Below are 23,903 nucleotides of genomic sequence, written 5' to 3'. Positions count from 1 at the left end.
AGATCTCATCTGTTTAATAAAGCTAGAAATTATAAGCCAGAACAGCTTCTCTCAATAACAGATGCTTTGTGTGCATCTCTGCATAAATCCATACATTTTCCAACAGCTCAGGATCTTTCCCTGTGTGATGAGAGCAGAGGGAAGTTGCAAGAGCGTCACTCTGCGTCAGTTCTTGTCCTGAACACAGAGATGTCGCAGTGATGACAGCAGAAGTGTCACATGTCGCCCTGCCAGGAAACATTTGTTGAGCAAACGTTTCCTGTCAGGACAGCACGAGGAAGAGACGGCTGCAGGAAAAACCAGTCGGTATGTGTAACAGACAGCCCTGGTGGCGGAGAGCTAACGGCTGATCAGTGGTCAAGATTTAATGTTTGCAAAAAGCAAATACGTCAGCAACAGAAAACTAACAACTTCCTGTGCTCACAGATTTAGGAAAATGTGAAAAACAGACAAAGAGCATCAAAATCAACAGACATTCTAACTCCTAACAGACAGGAATCAGGTGAGAGCAGCTGCATTCATTACAAATAACCAACAGATTCGTGATGGTAACAGGATGCTAGCTGTATTTCTAGAGAACAAGGCCAAAAATAAACATTAAGAGGTTTTTGTGTGGAGCTTCTTTAGAAAACTCAAAAACCAGCGACCAGCAAACAATGTGGAGTAAAGCTAGCTCATAATAAGACAGAGACCTGCATTATCAGAAGTCAAAACAAATGTGACGTCAACATGCGGAGCAACTGACAGACCTCATACCTGTAACATCACACCCATCCGAGACATTGTTTTCAACAGCACGACTTGCAGTAATCCTGACAATGTGGGCTTGCTTACATTCTTCAACATAATATACATCAAATACATCCCTAGATGTTTTCTGCCTGATCCTTGTTGTTTTCAACAGTAGATCTGAAGAATTCAAGGCAAACCTGGTTCACCTAATGTAGAAAAAGTTCTTATTTTCAGTACTGAGTCGTTCGCTGTGTGCGCTCTGCATGTCCTAATTATCAAAACTAAAACAAAAATGTGATTACATACACTACCGGTCAAAGGTTTTAGACCCACTTCCTCCCTTTATGAGTCTCTTTATTCTCATGACTATTTACATATAGATTCTCACCGAAAACAACAAAACTATAAATGAACACACATGGAATTATATAGTAAACAAAAAGAGAGGAAATTGAAAATTTTTATATTTTAGATTCTTCCAAATAGCCACCCTTTGCTTTGATTACTGCCTGAAATGGTTTTCCAAAGAGTCTTGAAAGAATTACTGAATGAGAAAAGCTTTACTGTAAATTTTCCCATTCAAAAGGAAAATGTAGTTGAGCACAGAGGACAGAATCTCACAGACTATAACATAACATGTAAAAAAGATGTCAGACTGCAGATTATACACACTACAAATTAATAAAGGCTATAATAATTACATTAATTTATTTACAAACTACAGACTAGCACAATATATCGAATCGTAATCAACATCACATATTAGTGTGAGCGAAGCATTGCTTGAATGCAATATTTGCAGGAAATAATATTTTAAGTGTCGTCTAAGCAAATTCTGCAAGCCAATAAAATTCCTGCATAGACTTTTACTGCCTGTGACGTACAAACTTTATGTATTTTTAGAGGCTGGGATGCTAAAGCCCACAAGGAGCAGGGGGGGTGTTGTGATGGAGGGGAAAAAAGAGAAAACAATAAGGAAAATGTGGGTTAATCATACACGATATTGTAACCCCTGTCAAATGTTCTCCTCATATCAAGCAGCTCTACTACAAACCTTTGAAGACATCATTTTATAAAAAAATATGTAAAAAAATGAACAGAAATTATCTCATGTAGGAAGTGTGAATTAGTAGTTACCAATATGAATAAATTCTGTTTGAATCTGAAAGGAACTGAACTTTAAATTAGTTCTGACGTTTGGACTTATGCAACTAGAGCTGCACAATATATCAAATCGCAACTTCAATTTGTTCAATATAAACAAAGGATTGCTTTCATGCAACATTTAGTAAATTATATTTTAAGTACCATGCAAGCAAATTCTGCCTTCCAGTAATATTTCTGGCCAGTTGGATAGACTTTCACTGCCCTCGATTGCTGCATATATTTGGTGGTCAGGATGCTGAAGCTACCAAAACATGGTGAGGTGTTGTGTTAAAGGAAAAAGTGGAAAATGTGTCTTGGTTGTAACAGACATCCTCATTGCAATATTCAGTGAAAGAATCATAATTACATGTTTTCCTGATATGCAACCTTAGCTGCTTGATTATCTTTTTAGTTGACGACTAATAAGTTGATTTATTTCATTATACAACACTTCTGAGGAAAGGTTTAAGAGGAGGAATCACTCTGTTATCTTTTATGATGTAGAAAATAAGACGCTAAAGGGGTGTGGTGATGAATTAAAGCTGGTCCTAAAACTTTCCCATGATTGCTGAATAATTAAAAGTAAAGAGCTAAATTTTTTCTCTTTTAATGGAAATGAATGACTTAAAAATCCTTCCGACCACAAAATCCGAGCAAGTAAAAGACAAAAAACTACACATTCTTAGAAACAATGAGTCTTATATGTTGTAACAACTGAAGCTCCTTCTATATTTTACTGAAAACCACTAAAGCATCAGAGCAACTGACAGACATGTTTGGCTTCTGCCACAGATTCAAATTCCTGGTAATCACAGCTTTATTCCAAGCCAAACCCGTTTGCCTGCAAAGCGGATTTTATGAGCAGTTTATGGGCCCTGGGGCAGGCAGACGTTCGTTTTTACTGGAGTCACAGTTTCTGACAGAGGAGCCAAACACAGCAGCAAACAAAGCTACTTGAAATGGGATGAAACGCAACACAAAACATCCATCCATCGATTTACCCATCGTCTTCCGCTTACCTGAGATCTGGTCGCGGGGGCAACAGATTCAGGAGGGAACCCCAGGTATCCCTCTCCCCAGTAATATCCTCCAGCTCATTCTGGGGATCCCAAGGCGTTCCCATGCCAGACCGGACATATAGTCCCTTCAGCGAGTTCTGAATCTGCATCCCCGGGGTCTCCTCTCAACGAGACATGCCTGGAAAACCTTCGAAGGTATGCACTCCGGGGGCATCCTGGTCTATTGCACAAACCACCTCAGTTGACTGCTTTCGATGCAGAGAAGTAGCGGTTCTATTTTGAGCTCCCCCAGGATGATGGAGCTCCTCACCCCATCTCTAACGCTGAGTCCAGCCTCCCGCCAGAGGAAGCTCATTTTGGACGCTGGTATCTCATTCTTTTGGTCATGTAAATATCTCATGACTATAGGTGAACGTTGGAACGTAGATGGATCTGTAAATCGAGTGCTTTGCTTTTTGGCTCGGCTCTTTCTTCATCACAACAGACTGAAGAAGCCTTACTGCAGAGAAAGCCAAAATCAGTCCTTCCATACCCCGTTCCATCATACAATTGCTTGTAAAAGAGACAGAGATAAACTCCTACGCTTGAGGCAAATACTGACCCCCAACCCAGAGAGGGCAGTCTACCTTTTTCTGGTCAAAACCCATGGCCTCAAGCTTAGAGGAGCTGACTCATTCCAGCTGCTTCACAATCAGCAGAAAACCACTCCAGTACAGGCTGAAGGTTATGGCCTCAAGAAGCCAACAGAACTACATCATCTGCAAAAAGCAAAGATGAGATTTTGAGGTTGCCAAACCAGACACTCTTCTCACCACCACTATGCCTTGAGATCTTGTCGATGAACACCGAGAATGAGGACACAGCTCTTGCAGATACACCAAACTCCCTCCAGAACCTGTGACACAATGCTTTGGGGGACACGGTAGTGGGCCTTCTCCAGATCCACAAAACATATGTAGATCAGAGAAGCATACTCCCACGACAACGCAGCTTCTTTTCATGTTTTTTAGCAAGAAAAATGTTATTTCCCATAAATATTGGTTCAATTAAATCCTTATAATTACCAGAAGTATTAAAAGTCTGATTAGTTTTGGTCCAAATACATGTCTGGATAATGTGTAGCTGCAGACACACAGAGACCTGCAGCTGCGCCACATTACTCAGCATATCGTTCTCCACAGCGCTGCGATGATCCGCCTTAGCTGAGTAAGTGGTCACATTTCTTCTGTTTGGATCAACAGCAGCGGATTAAACAGCTGACTCATTCCTTGGCTGGACCTCGGTTTGCCTCAGTGTTTCAACACAGATGGATTTTTCTCTCTCGCTGAAATGATTTGTTTCCCTAAACACATTTAATTTTCTTGTCCCCTCAGACGGTATTTTAAAAGACCGCACACATGCAAAACAGTCGAGCATTTCTTTAATCCCGAGTTTTCAGTCAGATGCATCCACAGCGATCAGCCTTTAAATATGAATCCTGCAAAAAACGATCAATGGATGGATGCTTTGGACCAGGAGCATTCAACAAGTTCTCAAGGGGCCCGTGTCCTTGATGTTTTAGGTATGTCCTTGCTCCAGCACGTCTCCTACCTCTGCAGAGGTCTGCTGATGAACCATTTATTTGTTTCAGCTGTGTTGAATCAGGACAACACATAAAGGCTAGGCTTAAAACTTTCCTTTTTGATAAAGCTTATAGTTAGAGTGGCTTAGTTTATCCTGAGCTATCTTCCTTATTTTTTACCTCCGTCTTCTTCCCTCCCTGTTGGTTGGAGTAAGGGGGAGTCAGGTTTAGCCAAAACCGGCTCAGTTATGGTTGAGGTGCAAACACACCCTCCATTTCTGCTACCTGTATGACCCCTTCTCTTTTCCAATGGTTATAATCAATCTGACAGAGAGAGGTATCCCAATCCTTGTGGTTTTTAGTATAACAATGACCATCAGAGGGACCCTTTGTGAGGTTCCTTGAGACGACATTGTTGTAAATAAGCGCCGTTTAACTAAATAATCTGAACTGAAACTATCTCTGTAGTTATGCTGCTATAGGCTTAGGCTGCTGGAGGACATAACGACCACTTTCACCCTCTTCGCTACATTCTCACACTACTCTCCAATTTTGCATTATTTGCTGTTATTTCAGCTTTTAACTTTGTTCTCTCTTTTCTCTTCCTAGAAGCTACACCTGGCCTGGCTCTTTGTCTACCTGTGACACCTTTCTGGAGAGGGGAATCATCCAAGCTTCTGCTAGCAACAACTTAATGCTCACCCTCTACCAATGATCCACCTGGCCCTGTCTTTTAGTGTTTAACCCTTTCTCTCTCCTAGACATGGGGATTGACTGAACTTCTACTGTGACTAACTCTATGTGCTCTCTTTCAGACTCTAACCTTGAAAACTGGCTCAGAGTTGATCTGTTCTTTCTTTCTAGGTGAAACGACTAAATCCATTAACATTTACTTTTCCTTCCCATAGAAAGTGCTCCTGGATCAGTGCTTCTGTGTTCTTTTTGTGTCTCTGCTCTGTTCTCTCAAACCCCCAGTCGGTCGTGGCAGATGGCCGCTCACACTGAGCCTGGTTCTGCTGGAGGTTTCTTCCTGTTAAAAGGGAGTTTTTCCTCTCCACTGTCGCTACATGCATGCTCAGTATGAGGGATTGCTGCAAAGTCAACACCAGTGACTGTCCACTGTCTCTACATGCTCATCCAGGAGGAGTGAATGCTGCAAGTCACTGACTGGATGCAATCTGCTGGGTTGTCTTAGATAGAAAAACTTTTTATCCAATTTGAATAAATAACTAACTCTGACTGCACTGTTCAATGGTTAGGATTAATTGGAATGTATGAACCTGACTGTTGTGAAGCGCCTTGAGACAACATGTGTTGTGAATTGGCGCTATATAAATAAAACTGAATTGAATTGAATTAAAGCATGCAGGAAATCAGCACTTGAGGAATGAGATAGAGGAAAACATCCTGGAAATGCAAGCATTTTACCATATTCATACAGTCTATTTCCATGCTTCCCTAAATTCGGAAAATACTCAATTTCCCGACATATTCTGGAACCCTGGCTTTACTTCTCTTCTCAGTGATTTTATTTCTACAAGAACAGACTGAACCAGTTCATTTGTGTTTGCTGCAAAACCAATGAATTTCAGAAGACAGAGTGCAATCATAAAAGAGGAACTAATTCAATTTGTGGACCACATGAGAGAAGATCAATGCTTGGGCATCACAGCAAGCTACGATCAAGGCCGACAAGCAAAAATAAGCTGGTGAACTTGGATCAGTTAACTCTCTCCTGAAGGTCAAGAATTGGGTGCACACATTTTAATTTAAAGTGAGCTTTCCTCAATCCACACATGGTTGAAATTGGTCAGCTTTCCTGTTCATTAACAGATTAATCTGGCCCTCAGCATCTTCTTTCCACTCACTTTTCAATCATTCAGAAAGCTTACAGTCTGAGCTGTCTAAGCTCATCCAAAGTAAAAAACAGTAGAGATACCATAAATATGTGGAAGAAGGTGCTCTGGTCAGATAATACATGCAAAATGCTGTGTATAGTAAAAAACTAATCCTGCAAATCACTCTGAACACACCCTCTCCACAGCTAAACATGGTGGAGGCAGCATCATGCTGTGGGCATGCTTTTCTTCAGCAAGCATAGGGAAGTCTGTCTGGGTGGTAAACGTGGTAAAGATTGGAGACGGAGGCCAAGCTTCACCTTCCAGCAGGACAACGACCTCAAACAGCCAGAGCTCTAACGGCATGGTTCAGATCAAAACCTATTTAGTAGTTACAATGGTCCAGTCAAAGTTCAGATCAAAATCCAACAGAGAATCTGTGGCTAGACCTGAAAATGTGTGTTCACATAAGGTAACCAGCCAATGTGACGTGACATATTTTGCAAACCAGAAAAAGGAGATATTTCTGTCTCTGTGCAAAGCTGGTAGAGACATACCCTAAAAACCTACAGCCAGAGGTGGTTTGATAAAGTTTTTACTCAGCTGACCTGAATATAAATGCACAGCACCCTTTTCAGATTTTCCTCTGTACAGAACTTTGTATCGTTTTCCTTTCACTTCACAATTACGCACCAATTTATGTTATTCTGTCACATAATATCCTAATCAAATACATTAAGGTTTGTGGTAATAACATGACAACTTTTGAAATAGCTCACAAGGGGTGTGAATACTTTTGCAACCCGCTGTGAATTAGCTGAGGATTAATGAAGCCCCTCACACTGGATATATTGGATACATTGCGATTCATATAAAGTGATGTGAAAGTAAGAAATGAATACATTTAAGTTATATTGTTAAATAATGTTAAAGTTTGGTTGGCGACAGGAAGTATTTCTTTATCGTTTGCTAAAGGAAGCAACAGAAACCTCAAAGATAAGGAAGTTATGACAAGACATTTGACAACATGCAGATAAACTCCAGTCTCTTCCCAATAATACTTCGGTTTTAGTGATCAGTAAAAAGACAGACAGGAGTTACATGAATGTCGAATATTACACCATAAAAGCCTCTGTATTTAAAGGACTAATGGAACCAAAACATTATATAAACACAACGATATTATATTATTATATTATATAAGCACCATGATATACAAACGCATGCAATGCATAAAAATCATCTGGATTATTCACATTATTCACAATGCAACATGAGATTCTCACTACATGGTTAAAGCCCTTTTAGGACAACAGGAAGGCTGGAAACTGGATATCTGAGTAGGTTAAACTGCGGCAGCTCGGGCCTGAAGAAAAGCACTGAAGAGTAACCTTACACCTGAGAAGCTGAGGCCCATCGCACAATGAACACAACAGATTGACTGTGTGCGCCAACTACAACCATCTGAGTGTCTCTTATGCTATTCTGCTGGTTCTTTTTGTCATTAGGAGTATCTGACAATTGGTTTGTCTGCAGGGAGCTGTGTGTGTGTCTGCATGGCGGTTAGAAAGTTATCTCCATGGACAGTGTCATTCTTCACTTGGTCGCTTGGTCTCCACCTGCTCAACAGCCATCAGCCATTTCTGAGGTAAAATTACTTAACGGGAGGTAGGAAAAGAGTCTGAGTTCATGCAAATCTGTTGAACCGACTTGATTTTGATATGGCCTCTTCAGTCTGCATCTTATACAGGCTTCCTTCCTGTTTATGGAACCTACACGTTGTTAAACATACCTACTGCAACATCATTAAGTGGAAAATTAAAAGATAATCTCCGGCCCCAATAGATGAGCAGGAGAATGAAGCTTGGAATAGACAGGTTCGTAGCAGCGAGTCAGATAGGGCCCTAAGAAATCCAGTTTAACCTCCAGACAGTTTCAAGGATCAGCTTTTACATTTTCTGATTTAATTCTTATGAACTGGAGACAAAGCTATATTTAATTTACAAACATTTAAAAAAGGAAATGTTGTTGATTTCGCCTCTTTGACAATTTGATGCCTTTGCAGTTTTTTTTTAGGAACCAAATGGTGCCGTCTATACCCGGATATTTTGTACCAAACTTGCAACAATTTGTATCATCTACCCTCCATCGACCATTTAAAGTAATAGTGTGCAAACGTGTTGCCACATGCAATGTTTTAGTAAAACAAAAAATGTTTTCATTTTTGAAGGAAATGAGTTGGATCATTCTTTCATTGAGGATGTTTGCTACATTTAGCCAATGCAGATTTATTTGCAGCCAGGCCTGCATTTGAATAAGTCTCTGGATATTTGTGGTTCTATTTACTGTAAAATAAAAAATAAAAATAAATATCATTATCAAAAGATGAATACTTTGTGTTGTTCCTAATATGTTCTCATTTTTAGATTTCAACATGTTTCCACCTGCATCAACCGACTGTGCTGGGTGGCAAATTTGTACCATTCTTGAACTGCAATCGTCCAGGGGGTGCAAATGGTCCCCGGGTCGCACTTAAGACACCCCTGATTTGAAGTTGTTTCTATATTTTACGGTGAAGGAAAAAGGGTTATGCTTCTCCAACAAATAATATCTATCAATAGAAGGTCGCTAAGAGTTATATATATTTTCACTGGTACAAATGACAATTAAAACCAAAATAACTTAGAATAGTTTGCAAGACAAAGTTTTCAGATAATATTATACAACCAAATTAAATTACACACAAGATTTTAAGTTTATCTCCATTTTTGAAGTATATTAATCCTGACGAACATCAATTTCCATCATGTGCAGCGATTTGTTCATTATTTAACTGTTTTAAGGTTAATGCATGTATTTTATCTTTTTTGTTATTTGACTATCAAGAAAATATTTTACCAAGGCTATTAAGCTTAGGGATGCACCGATATGAAACTTTGGGCCAATATCAGTATCTGATATTATGAAGAACTGGTGACCTGTCCAGGGTGCACCATGCCTCTCACCCCCCCACACCTCCGCAAGGATGTGCGGCTATAGACAGTGGATGGATGGATAAATATGGCAAACAAACAATATTTAACGATATTATATATATTCCCAAACCCCTTGGAAAGCATGATAAAACGATCACACTGCTGACATTGCTTCTGTGCTTCATTTAAACACCCGACAACCCTGTCTGCATTTAAAGACTGTAAAAGTCATTTTTTGGTTTTGATGCATTCAACAGGAAAAAAATCTAAACGTCAGAACTACAGTAGACCCACCAATCAAGAGAAAATTGGGCAGTTTTGTCCTCTGGCTGATGTATTTGTGCAGAAAGGCTTTAACTGCACGTTAACACAAAGAATCTGCACTGTAAGCAGTTTCTGTTTGTCTTCTCCTTTAGGAAGACGATGCCAAAGTGACACACTGAGTGAAGCCATGTCCAAAAACGTGATGCAGAACAGACAGGAGGCAACATGGGACTTCAAACAATATATAAATCTGAGGGAGGAAAGTAAGTCCATAAATATTCATTTAAAACGTGCCTCTGACATGTTCTTTATAAACCTGGTTACAGGAAGGTCCGGTAAGCTCTTAAGCTCTTTCTCTAATGCTGCTCAGCTCTGTGCTCACAGCTTCATACTTTCACAGCTGAATCAGCAACCACAGTTTACAACAATAACCCAGTAATGAGAGTAAATATAAAGGCTGGGGACTCATTGACTTGCTCATAGGCTCTGTGGCAGTCCTGTTAAACACAGAGAATAGATGGTAGCTCAGTGAGAGACATTTCCCCTTTTACTGTCCCACTTCTCTGACCTTTGGACTACTGTTGCACACACACCATTTCAGCTAGGCGGACAAGCATACACCACAGCACACATCAACAAGGCGTGACAAATATAGGTTATCTAATAGCATCCTGCATGATTTTATACCAATCATGCACGGTTCAGCTGGTCTCAGCAGGCCCCGGGCTGTTTATGACTGTATCTGGTGTGTTTCTAGATGAAACGAACGTCGCCAAGAGCAATGGGCTCAGCTTGCCAACATGTCAGGACAACAGGTTCACGAATCTTCCGGTAGTCCAGGGAACAGAAAAAGGCCTCCGCTCTGCCCTGCAGTCGCACACATGTTAGTCTTTCTGAGAGCGCACTGCTGTACATGTGCTCACAAGCAATCACCCACACCTACTTTCTGACTTCCTCTCTTATTCTCTCTCACACACAGACAACCTCTTAACTAGCCCAGAGCAAAACAGTCTGTTCGTTCTCAAAGTTCTGCAACAACAATGGCACAAACATGCTTTCAGTGTTGACTGCAAAAATACTAGATTTCACACTTTGGCACTAATTTAACTCTAAAAGGCTGTCTGGTTCCAACATTTTCTGTTAAATTTATTTAGTCGAGGAAAAACAATTTAACTTTCCAAACCTTATTGGCACCAATAACATTTCAATTAAAATAAATATGATTGAAGCATTTTAATTTATCTTCTACTCTTCAGGCTGTTGGAAATGTCTGGTAACCTGTAATTAATAGATGACTTCCTGGGAAATAAATATGATGTGACACAAAGGTCTATTTCTGTTTGCCACTCTTCAAAAATGGAAAGACAAGAGAAAATCTCATTCAAGTAAGGCAAATGCATATATATCTTCATAAATCAGGAAATGGATACAAGAAAAAAGCCATTTCTTTAAACTTCAGTCAGGGCAATACCTCAAACCTTTACTGTAGTTTTCTAATAGCTCACTGTTAGAAAACTGCTGGCATCTTACCAAGTCTCCATGATATCCATTAGACAGCATCTACAGGCTAACTGGCTGTTTGGAAGGCAAGCTAGGTAAAAGCCTCTTCTGTCCTACCATCACAATAAAAGGATATCCTAAATAAAGTCTGGTGGCCTCTGCTAGAAAGCTGAAAAAACGTAAATCAGTGGGTGTTTTAGCAAAATACTGATTCAAAATATTTGGCCAAATCAACACAGAAATGGTTCCATCTTGGGCGCAGTGGAGCGCGACCCATATATGGAGGCTTTGGTCTTCAGCGTGGCAGTCCCAGGTTCAAGTCCCAGCCCCCGGCGACTTGCCTTCCTCTCTCTCTGTCCGCCCCCGCTTCCTGTCTAACTACCGTTAAAAAAATACAGGGAAAAATAAAAGGCCGCTGGTGCCCTGATCTGAATCCTATAGAAACCTCACTGGTTTTATTTTGGGTCATAACAAGAGACGACCCCGTCTCAGCATCTGTACCGTCCAACCCAATAAAATGTTGTAGAAGAAACAAAACTGGTATCCTACTGGCAAAAACATGAATAAAACAGCAGAGGCGCCAAAATGTGAGGTTGTTGCCTTTTTTTTTTTACCTGAACAAAAGCACAAACTAAATCCTTTACCATATTTTAAGTAAACAAATTATGTTTAGAATACTCAAATATCAGAATGTGTTTTAGTCCAAGAGCAGAGCTAATTTTCAGCCTAGAGCGAACGTCAGCTGGCTAGACCGAAGTCACGCAACAGGACACTCAGTTGTGATCCATGCATTTAAAAAAGTAACAGCAACTCTTCATGATATCCCAAACAAGACACACACACACACACACACACACACACACACACACACACAGAAACTGATTCTAGCATGGTTTCACAGCCACGAATAGGAAGAAAGCACCACAGTGTGAGCTGTTAGCTCTAAAAGCAGCAGCATGGATCTTGGTCTGGATCCAAGATGGAGATTAAACCAGTTAATATGATATAAAGTTAGTTTGCTGCTGGTGAAAGGGGCAGCTCAGGGTTAACATCAGCCAGTGCGACAGGGATGTGTCAAGCTATGTAAAGACAGAAAATAACAGCCCTAAAAAATTACATAAAATCTTTGGTACATCAGTACAACCAGTAAAAAAAAAGCCCTGTAGAAACAAAAACTGGATTCCTAAACTTCTGCTATCTGTTCAAAGCTGAATAAAAGAACAAATAAAAAGAAATGATTAACAGTTGCAGGTTATTAAAGTTTTCCGAGGTTGGAAACAACAAAACTAGAGGAAAAAAAAACACGAAAACTGATACAGAGAAAACCAAGTGACAAGTTCAATTACGACATTTATTCAGCTAGACAAAAAATAGAGACAGATAAGAATTTGAAAGTCAAGAGAAATACAACCGTAAGAGCAGGTAAGATTTATTTTAATTTCTGCCTCATCAACCAGTTAATTAAAACATTAAATGACAATGATCAATTCCATCAAGTTTTTAAACTGCTGAGAATTTTTCCAAATGTCGGCTTTTTAGTGACAAAAATGATCAGTGTTAATAAACTGACAACATTTTCATAAATTCCTGATCAATTGAAAGTGATTTAAACTGTAAAAATCTGCTGATCTAAAACTACAGAAAATCCGAACTTTTAAAATCAAGCTCTCAGCTTCAGTGATCATGTTCTGGTTCGCTGCTCAAAAGCAGCGCAAACATTATCCGTATGCATCCATCCTATTGGTGTTTATTTTTGACTTCTTACAGGAAAGAAATGCTCCAATCTTTGCCACAAGCGAGACAAACAACCTCGGTTCTCCACTGTGACAGAACCTCAGTGGTTAAAACTTGAGGTGTTTGAAGTTTGGATCTCATTTCCAATCAATTTGTTTGGATAAAGCTCATCTTTTGCACCAGTCTCTGGTAATAATAGATGGATAACAACACTGCCAAAAGGTGTGGCTTCACACCCTGTGGGATTTTACTGATATCTGCAAACAGCTTAATAGCAGCAACCAGATCAGCTATGAGTAATTACTTTAAATATACATCTGCTCACATGTTCAGTCATTTCTAATGGTGATAAAGAAAGACTACATTAAATAATAATTTATTCTGAAAGCAATAACAATTTCAGATTGACGTTTTTGTGCCACATTTTGAAGCTTCATCAGTAACTGGAACTGCTAACAACCAGATATGATAACAAATCATAAACGAATACATATCTATACCGATCATCCCTAAAATGAATATCTTTAACAGGGATGCATCGGCATTTACATGGGTATCAGCCGATGTTACAAATTTTTTAAACATACGGCTATAGGCTATAGGCCAAGATGGCGCCGCAGATGGTCGCCTCGGCGTGTTGGTGCGCATTGTTTTGTTTTGTTTTTTGCTTTCAAACGGTCTTCTGTGATGGTACCCGGAGCTCTCTCACCAGAGAAGAACTCATGAACATCAGGGCTACTACACCAGAGGAGTTATTTCCAACTTTTCTGCCTACTGCTCTGGAATTTTTGGACATTCTGGTCAAAGGTGCGCTCACCTTTGTTCACGCGGTGAAACGCCGGAAGAGAGGGAAACGGGCTGGGGTGCTGGTACGTCTTCGCCAGTGTGGACTACGAACACAGTTACCTGGAATATTTCTCTCTAACGTGCGCTCACTTCCCAACAAAATTGAGGAACTACAACTGTTGTTGGGGAAAAACAGGGACTTTTATTCATCGGCAGTTTTGTGCTTCACGGAGACGTGGCTGTGTGGATTAATACCGGACTCTGCGCTGCAGCTGGCAGGATTCCAGCTCTACAGAGCGGACAGAGACACGGAACTCTCCGGCAAATCGAAAGGTGGAGGAATCTGTTTCTACCTCAACAGTGGTTGGTGCAACGACGTGACGGTGATTCAGCAGCACTGTTCTCTAGACCTGGAAGCCTTCATCATAAACTGTAAGCCTTTCTATTCCCCCCGTGAGTTCGCTTTGTTCATCCTGGTCGGTGTTTACATCCCGCCGCAAGCTAACGTGCAGGTCGCACAGCGCATGCTCGCCGACCAGATACTGAGTGTGGAGCGGACCAGCCTGGACTCCTTAGTTATCGTCGTTGGCGACTTTAACAAAGGTAATCTCACCCACGAACTCCCCAAATATAGACAGTTTATAAAATGTCCGACCAGAGAGGACAACATTCTAGATCACTGTTACACCACCATCAGAGACGCTTATCACGCCGTCCCACGTGCTGCACTGGGCCAATCCGACCACATCATGGTCCACCTGATTCCTGCATACAGACAGAAACTAAAGCTCTGCAAACCTGTTGTGAGGACGACAAGGAAGTGGAGCAGTGAGGCTGTGGAGAATCTCCAGGCGTGTTTAGGCTGTACAGACTGGGATGTGTTCAGAACTACTACCAACAGTCTGGACGAGTACATAGAGGCTGTGACTTCCTACATCAGCTTCTGTGAGGACAGCTGTGTACCATCATGCACCAGGGTGAGTTACAACAACGACAAACCCTGGTTCACAGCCAAACTCAGAAGGTTAAGACTGGATAAGGAAGAGGCCTTCAGGAGTGGGGACAAAGACATATACAGAGAGGCGCAATACAAGTTTGGCAAGGCAGTGAAAGAGGCCAAACGACTGTACTCTGAGAAGCTCCAAAACCAGTTCTCAGCCAACGACTCTGCGTCTGTCTGGAAAGGGCTCAGGCAGATCACCAACAACAAGCCGAAAACCCCCCACTCCATCAACGACCGACGCCTCGCCAACGACCTGAACGAGTTCTACTGCCGCTTTGAAAGACAAAGGGACAGTCCTGCAACCATCCCCCACGACGCCCCCCCAACACCTGCAGCCACAATCCACCACCCCCACCCCCCCAACCTCAAGAGGGGCCTTGGCACCTCCAACCCCCACCCTGAAGTTCCCCCCAACAGCCCCCTACCCACACCGGAGACGGCTCTTTCCATCCAGGAGGGGGACGTCAACAAACTCTTCAGGAGACAGAACCCCCGGAAAGCTGCTGGACCGGATTCTGTCTCACCAGCCAGCCTGAAGCACTGCACTGATCAGCTGTCTCCAGTCTTCACAGACATTTTTAACACCTCACTGGAGACATGTCATGTGCCAGCCTGCTTCAAGTCCTCCACCATCGTCCCTGTTCCCAAGAAGCCAAGGACCACAGGGCTTAATGACTTCAGACCCGTCGCCCTGACCTCTGTGGTGATGAAGTCCTTTGAGCACCTTGTGCTCTCACACCTAAAAGACATCACCGACCCCCTCCTGGACCCCCTGCAGTTTGCCTACAGAGCCAACAGGTCTGTAGACAATGCAGTCAACCTAGCCCTTCACTTCATCCTCCGGCACCTGGACTCCACAGGAACCTATGCCAGGATCCTGTTTGTGGATTTCAGCTCTGCCTTCAACACCATCGTCCCACCTCTGCTCCAGGAGAAGCTCTCCCAGCTGAGTGTGCCTGACTCCACCTGCAGGTGGATCACTGACTTCCTGTCTGACAGGAAGCAGCGCGTGAGGCTGGGGAAGCACGTCTCTGACTCCCTGACCATCAGCACCGGTTCCCCCCAAGGCTGTGTTCTCTCTCCTCTGCTCTTCTCCCTGTACACCAACAGCTGTACCTCCATTCACCAGTCTGTCAAGCTTCTGAAGTTTGCGGACGACACCACCCTGATCGGACTCATCTCTGATGGTGACAAGTCCGCGTACAGATGGGAGGTGGACCATCTGTTGGACTGGTGCAGCCAGAACAACCTTGAGCTCAACGCTCTAAAGACAGTGGAGATGGTTGTGGACTTCAGGCAGAACCCAGCCCCACCTGCCCCCATCACCCTCTGTGACTCCACAATTAACACTGTGGAATCTTTCTGGTTCCTGGGAACCATCATCTCCCAGGATCTCAAGTGGGAGCCAAACATCAGCTCCCTCATCAAGAAAGCCCAGCAGAGGATGTTCTTCCTGTGGCAGCTGAAGAAATTCAACCTGCCAAAGACTATGATGGTGCACTTCTACACAGCCATCATTGAGTCCATCCTCACCTCCTCCATCACCATCTGGTACGCCGCTGCTACAGCCAAGGATAAGGGCAGGCTGCAGCGTGTCATTCGGTCTGCTGAGAAGGTGATTGGCTACAGTCTACTGTTGCTCCAGGAACTGTACACCTCCAGGACCCTGAAGCGGGCAGGGAAGATTCTGGCTGATCCCTCCCACCCCGGTCACAGACTCTTTGAGACTCTCCCCTCTGGCAGGAGGCTGCGGTCCATCCGGACCAAAACCTCACGCCACAAGAACAGTTTTTTCCCATCTGCCATCAGCCTTGTTAACAAAGCCCGGAAACCACCCTGACACTCTCCCTTTCTCCCACACCCCCCCCCCCTTTTTTGCTGACAGGACACCTGTAACCTGTAACTCTATGCGTTACATTAACGCTCAGCTTGGACTCCTGCTTTACTTGCACTGCCATACTTGCACACTGATCATCTGCACTGTTGTACCGCTCTGGCATCCAATACTGCTCTATATTTACTCTCACTCACTTAAAACTGTGCACATATATTTATATTATATTGTAGATATGTTTATACTGTTTAATTTGTACTGTATTGCACCGACTACGCCCAAACAAATTCCTTGTATGTCCAAAAACGTACTTGGCAATAAAGCTTTTCTGATTCTGATAAGTAAAACCGGGCCGATGTTAACAACTTTCATTTCTGCTTTGTTTTCATTTGTGTATGCATCTTGGGAGGGGCAGAGGAGGCGGTTGGTCATGTGGTATTTGTTTGGGGATGTGATGCTGATGATCGGTAAATATCGGTTATCGGCCAGTTTCAAATGTTCCCCCAAATGTTCACATTGATGCATCCCTACCATCCCTCTACCAATCAGACTGAGTCAGATCGAATGATTGTTGTTGAGATGTGTTACATTTTATGTGGAAGTAATGCACAATAGGGGAAATCCCACCATTCGTAAAAATGTTTCACCACAGGAAATGAGATAAAGGTTGACCAAATTAAAAAATAAAGTCTGGTTTGAAGCAAGCTACAGAGAGTAGTGAGGATTGTTGTGAAACAGGTAGCTGCTGTCATGAGAAATGTGACTGAGTCATAACTGAACGCAGGACACGGCCACAGAGAGAAAAATCCCTCGAGACGAACGGTTTGTTTCGTGTTTCCAAAATACTTCAGACTGAAAATAAACACTCGCTCCAACTCATACAGTCGTGTTAGGTAAACAAACTGTATCTAACCTCAGGTGTAAAAAAACATAAATATTAATAGTCATTATTTACTAAACAAAGATTAAGTGAAATAAGGGAAATTGTGTGAAGGAAGAAAACAATTAATATAATATTTAGAAGCAATAACTTGAAGTGTTTTTCCTCACATTTGACTCTAGATGACAGGAGTTTATGGTCAACTCAAAGGCCACAAGGGGCAAAGGTTATGTGCTTGCAAAAGAAGCCCTGATCATCACCCTTCCACCTCCTTGCTTAACAGTAAGTATGAGGTGTTTAATGGTACATGGCCAGCCTAACCACTGGTAAAATATTCTCCTTCAACCCTTCCAAACAAGCCATAGTCTTTTGGTCTTTTCTAACTGTCCTGTCATAAACTTTAACATTTAACATGCTAACTGAGGCCTGAGGAGTCTGAGAAACAAAACTAAAATGACCCTATAGTGCTTCCAAGATTGATGCACAGCAACACTGGCTTTTCTAGTGCCATTGCTGTTATCTTGCCATCTTGGTTTTGTGTTAGCATTCACCTGTGTGCTCCAGAGCAGCAAACTGTGAAAACTCCAGCTTTTATGGAGGTGCTCACACTGAACACGATGGCTGGTGGTTAGAAGCAGTGAGGGTGTACATAGTTTTTCCAAACATTGCTTTTCTATTTTGTCTTCGTTGTTTTGTATCTGTTGTGTTTTTGTACAACTTAAGTTAGATATTAGTAATTTCTGTGGCTGGTATAGTACAGATCATTTAATCGTGGCCTGCTTTAGATATTGTAGAACTGACAGAGGGTGTACTTTCTTTCATCATGGCTCTACATTCTGTTCACTCTATAGCTCTTGAGCACCTAATCTAAACAAAACCTGTGTTTACTTAGCTTTACAAGGCAGAAATGTGTTGTTATCAGTCCGTTGTGTTATTAGACGTTCGTGTTACGCATGTTTGTTTTCCTTTATCGGCCTTCTGCAATAGTCTGCCTATAGGCCTGATTCTGATGAATAAGCTGAATAAAGGTGTGGATCGAGGCCTTCTGTTTAAAAAACGCAGACATCAGTAAACGTACTGAGCAAATGGATTAACGAGGAGGACCCATTTAGTTGCCATGGTGATGTTACTTTCAACAGTGTCATATGTTTCACAGAGAGAATTGATCATTTTGCTGCCTATAATACTGGTTGAAATGTTAATTTCCTGCATCCCTTAAGACAAAATGTTGCTTTATGCCGATTCTGAAGGAAAATGTTTAGCAAAAGGAAACAAAAATTATTTTCCCTCATAGTAAACTGGCGTGTTAAGTTACTCTAAAGAGGCCTGGCGTTTATATGACTGTGCCATTAAACTAACGCTGTAGCCGAAAACAACCTCACTTTGGAGCTACAGGTTTGGGCGTGGTCTTGCGCCCAGGGTCCAATCCAGCTACAACAGGTCTGTGTAAATATTAAAATACCTCCTGTATTCAGTATAAAAGCGCTAATGGATTCTGGTGTGTGCTGGAGCCAATAAACACCGAAGTGTAAAAACCCAGAATGAGTCAGGAGAATGAAGGCCGGATGATTGGTAGGCGTGGCTCCGTCTCCTGTACAGTTTTCCAACTTCTATTAAAAATGGAAAACAAGCTACAGTAAAACATAAATAAATAACTGCAAAGGTACATAGTAATTAAAAGGGTCTTGAGAGAGTGATGGCATACGCCTAAAATATTCTTTACAAATAGCAGAGGAAGTATTCTGTATTTTGCCAGCTGCAGGACTGGGATTCAGCAGGAAGAAGGCCTTTTGTTAAGATTCAAATCAGAAGGGACTGCAGTGTATTTTAGGCGGCTACTGCTGGTGAGAGCCTAGTGTCCCTGAGATAAAGGTGGAGGATACTTCTCAGAGTCCCAGGTGCTGCCACACAGGCAGAGGAACAAACAGCAGGACAAACCTGGCTAGCCTGACGAAGCACATTTAGTACAGAGCTGCATGCTGCAGGTTCAATACAGTGGAAACAAGATGGACACAAAAAGCAAGGTGGCGAGGGAGGAGTGGAGAAGAGGAAGATTTAGGTGTGGGGAGAGGTGGGTGGGTTTGCATCAGATTGATTAATTATTGATCAGCTGAGGGAAGAGGTTAAGGTGAAAGTCTGGAAGATTTCTTTTTCCTTTTTTGCTAATTTAATGATTAAAATGTGCATTTTACTTTGGCGAGCACCCCATTATCCCAAGCCTCGCATTTAGTCTCCATTGACACCTCCCCTTTGCTCAAAGGCAAACCGTCCCCGATGAACCGGAGGAGATTAGCACGTCTCGGCTGCAGCTGCTCTTTAAACATGGCAGACTAATCTCAGCGCCTGATGGATGAGGGTTTCTTCAGGAACATCACAAAGCCCAATTTCTAAGCTCAACCTGCTACTGCTGCTGACAGGGCTGCCTCTAGAAAGTTTTTAACGGGGGCCACTGGTAATCCTGGGGTAGCACACAAAACTCTGTGCAGAACATTCATCAGTCAGTTGAAGATTTCATGGCAATTTTGCTTTAAAAAGTTGAAATTAAGCAATTGTTTTGTGATTTTGGGTCAGCCCATTTCATATTTCAGTTCACATTTCAATTAAAAAAATAAATTACCCCAGGTTTGCTTTAAACGGGTTAGGGTTAGCTTTTAAATGGCTGCAGCTGTCTCACTCTTATCCTACACACAAGCGTGGAATCATTTGAAAGTTATTTTAATACTTTTACAGAAGGAGAAAAAATGATTTCCATATGCTGTACAACATTAATAATGCTTCAGTGGGGCGTGACATGGAGGAGATCAGCCTGTGGTTCTGCTGAGGCGTTCAAAAAGCCCAGGTTGCTTTGATAGCGGCCTTCAGGTCATCTGCATTGTTGTTCTGGTGTCTCTCATCCTACTCTTGACAGAACTCCATAGATTCTCCATGAGAATCAGATCAGACCAGTTTGCTGGCCAATCAAGCTCAGTAACACCATGGTCATTGGACCAGCTTTTGGTACCTTTGGCAGAGTGGGCTGGTACCAAATCCTAGTGGAAAAGGAAATTAGCATCTCCACAAAGCTTGCCATGCAGAAGGAAGAATGAAGTGCTATAAAATGTCCTGACAGATGGCTGTGTTGAGTTTGGACTTCAGAAAACACATTGGACCAGAACCAGCAGATGGCATGGTACCCCAAATCATCACTGACTGTGGAAACTTCACGATGAATCTTAAGCAGCTTTTATTCTGCGCCTCTCCACTCTTTCTCCAGACTCTGGGACCTTGGTTCCAGCAGAACATCCAGCAGAACCAGGCTCAGTGTGAGCCTGGTTCTGCTGGATGTTTCTTCCTCTTAAAAGGGAGTTTTTCCTCTCCACAGTCTCTACATGCTCATCCAGGAGGAGTGAATGCTGCAAGTTACTGACTGGATGCAATCTGCTGGGTTTCCTTAGATAGAAAAACTTTTTATCCAATTTGAATAAAAAACTGAATCTGACTGAACTGTTTAATTGTTAGGATTAATTGGAATGTATGAACCTGACTGTTTAGAAGAGCCTTGAGACGACATGTGTTGTGAATTGGCGCTATATAAATAAAACTGAATTGAGTTGAATTGTAATTGCATTTTGTGGCTTACCCTCCTTGTAGAGGGTCTCAATAACACTGATGGACAACTGCCAAGTCAGCAGTCTTCCCTGTAGGGCAGGGGTCTGCAACCTGCAGCCCCTGAGTTGAGCGGTTCTTTGGACCTTCCATGATGGTTCATAATAACTTTAAATAATAAAAAAAACAACTAACGTTTTTATCTATATAATACATGTAGAATTCAGCAGTTTTTTTCAATTGCATCGAATTTCCAGAACAGAATGACAGAATAAAAGTACCAGTAATCATTTTTAGATCTATTTTCCTTGGAAACTGTGTTTTTTTACGTCATTTTCCATAACTATCAACACCCCATAGTAGAAAATGTGTGTGTATATATATATATATATATATATATATATATATATATATATATATATATAGGGGTTGGACAATAAAACTGAAACACCTGTCATTTTATTGTGGGAGGTTTCATGGCTGAATTGGACCAGTCTGGTAGCCAGTCTTCATTGATTGCACATTGCACCAGTAAGAGCAGAGTGTGAAGGTTCAATTAGCAGGGTAAGAGCACAGTTTTGCTCAAAATATTGAATATATATATATATATATATATATATATATATATATATATATATAAATAAATATGTTTTATTTTTTTAGGCTGGATTGAGGGCATAAATGGCTATTTGGATTGTAAAGTCCAGTGTGGGTTGTTTGAAAAACATTTTATTCATCTCATGAAATAATTATAAAATTTTCTGAGAAGCTGAAGAATTGGAGAAGATTTTCATTAGTTGTAAAATCGAAATTAATAAAACTGCGCACATAATTATATGACTCTCTACATGATAGGTCTATATAAAATGAATTTATTTCAGTTGTAATAGTATGAAATGCCGTAAATTAATAGGGGTGGTCATTGCAGTCCCCTGCACCTCACCGGACTCGTCCGTGAAACTCCTTAAGTTTGCAGACGACACCACTGTCATTGGACTGATCCAGGACGGTGATGAGTCTGCATACAGACAGCAGGTGGATTGGCTGGTACACTGGTGCGGTCAGAACTACCTTGAACTGGACCCACTCAAGACTGTGGAAATGATGGTGGACTTTCGGAGAACACCACCCCCATACACCCCCCTCACCATCCTCAACAACACTGTATCGGCCGTGGACCACTTCAGGTTCTTAGGAACCACCATCTCTGAGGACCTGAGATGGTCTTCACACATAGACACTGTTCAAAAGAAGGCCCAGCAGAGACTGTACTTCCTGAGGCAACTCAAGAAGTTCAACCTTCCACAGGAGCTGCTGGTCATCTTCTACACTGCCATCATTCAGTCTGTCCTGTCTTCATCCATCTCAATGTGGTTTGGTTCATCCACAAAACAGGACAGGTCCAGACTGCAACGAATAATCAGGACTGCAGAGAAAATAATCAGGGCTGACCTTCCCTCCATCCAGGACTTATACAGGTCTAGGGTCAGGAAAAGAGCTGCTAAAATCTCTGCAGACCCCACACACCCTGCACACAAACTGTTTAGAGCTTTACCTTCAGGTGGCGCTACAGAGCACTGTTCACTAAAACCAGCCGCCACAGAAACAGTTTTTTCCCCCAGGCTGTTTCTCTGATGAACATTTAATAGAGTACAAAACAACAGCATACAGATGTTGCAAATACACCTTTTTATTATATATGTGTATATTGTACATTTTAAATATGTATATTCTGTAATGCAAAAACAGAACAAAAGAGCAAAGTGTACCGGAGTCAAATTACTTGTTTGTATGTATAAACTTGGCAATAAAGCTAATTCTGATTCAGATTCTTCAGCCACCCCTTAGAGGCGCCACTGGCTGCTGCTAAAGGTGACAAACAGATAACCAGACTGCCTGGGTTTTTAAATGTACTTACATGGTCCTGGTTCCGCTCGTTCCCAGGCAGCGCCGTGCGTAAAGACATTGCTCTTTCCCTGAGTGAATCCTCCAGGAGATAAATAAAATAATGGGCCAAGAGTTTTTTTTTGTCCACACTTAGTTAAAACAGACAAAAAAATCCCGATAAGCTTGGTGAAGAGACGTAGAACAGATTCAGTTCTATACACTCCTCATTCTTACAGTCCGTGAAGGCAGCGCAGGTCACCCCAAATGTGATCCAGATTAAAGTGATGCGTTAAAAACAAACCGGTAAAATCCACCTACACCTCATATGTCCAACTAAAATAACCTCTAAATTAGCTTTCCAGTCCCCCCACCCCCCCCTCCCCAATCCCCTCACCGACTCTACCGGATCATTTCTGTAGAACCCGACTGGATATTTAATAAACAAATCCTGCTGGTCGTCGGTTTGCATTCAGCTGCATCATCCTGAAGCGACGAAGACAAAAACACCACCGCTGGGGTGAAACATACAAGAGGAACCGGTGTGAGACCACCGGGAGCTGATTCAGAAGAAAACTACAGCTAGCTAGCTAATATGGCATTTTCAGGACAGAAGCCGAAACCGCGGCTCCGATAAATGAACAGCCCGTTAGAGAGAACCAGAACCGGACGAGACAGCGTTTCAGGACGCCGGTGGACAGCCAGGGCCTCGGGATGTAAATCAATGACCAACTGCGGGTGTGTGAAAGAAAAACGGCCGCCTCTCAGTCAGTTCCCCGGCTCTTATCCTCGGTCCAACCCGCCCTTTAGTTCCTCTCATTGTCGTGGTGAAAGAAAACTCTACGTCCTGGTGCTGTCAAAAACATAATAATTTGTTTTTCTCCGAGGTTATAAAAGAACGAGAGAAAACGGAACCTTCTGTGTTCACCACCGGAGAACCTCGGTGACAATAAGGCGAGAAGGGAGGGAGGGACGTCAGTAAGGACAGGCAGGGCTGCCTGCTGCCTTCAGGTGCTGCGAAGAAAATCAGCCAGGCGACTTTCAAAGCTAATGCTGCGTTTCATTCCTGCTCGGACTTCCGACATTCCGAGAAATAACAGTAATGATTGATTTATCCTAAAGTAGAGATATTAAAGCAGCATGTTCAGAGAGTAAAATGTTC

The 23,903-nt window shown here is 42.1% G+C and overlaps 1 protein-coding gene across 6 annotated transcripts in view; it reads right to left on the bottom strand.

Annotated features, from left to right (window-relative positions):
* The window catches only part of mark4b (MAP/microtubule affinity-regulating kinase 4b), an 86,772-nt gene extending 63,196 nt beyond the window's left edge, over nucleotides 1-23,576 (bottom strand). For all 6 annotated transcript variants that reach the window (XM_047391881.1, XM_047391882.1, XM_047391883.1 and 3 more), the window contains exon 1: nucleotides 22,776-23,576. In XM_047391881.1, coding sequence (XP_047247837.1) covers nucleotides 22,776-22,823 — 48 coding nt within the window. In that variant the 5' untranslated portion in view covers nucleotides 22,824-23,576. The remainder of the gene's footprint in view (nucleotides 1-22,775) is intronic.
* Between the last annotated feature and the right edge of the window lie 327 nt (nucleotides 23,577-23,903).

Source organism: Girardinichthys multiradiatus, chromosome 18 (assembly GCF_021462225.1).
Source record: "Girardinichthys multiradiatus isolate DD_20200921_A chromosome 18, DD_fGirMul_XY1, whole genome shotgun sequence".
Classification (NCBI taxonomy): domain Eukaryota; kingdom Metazoa; phylum Chordata; class Actinopteri; order Cyprinodontiformes; family Goodeidae; genus Girardinichthys; species Girardinichthys multiradiatus.
Note: the sequence above shows the minus strand (reverse complement) of the source record. Positions and strands in the feature narration are given on the sequence as shown.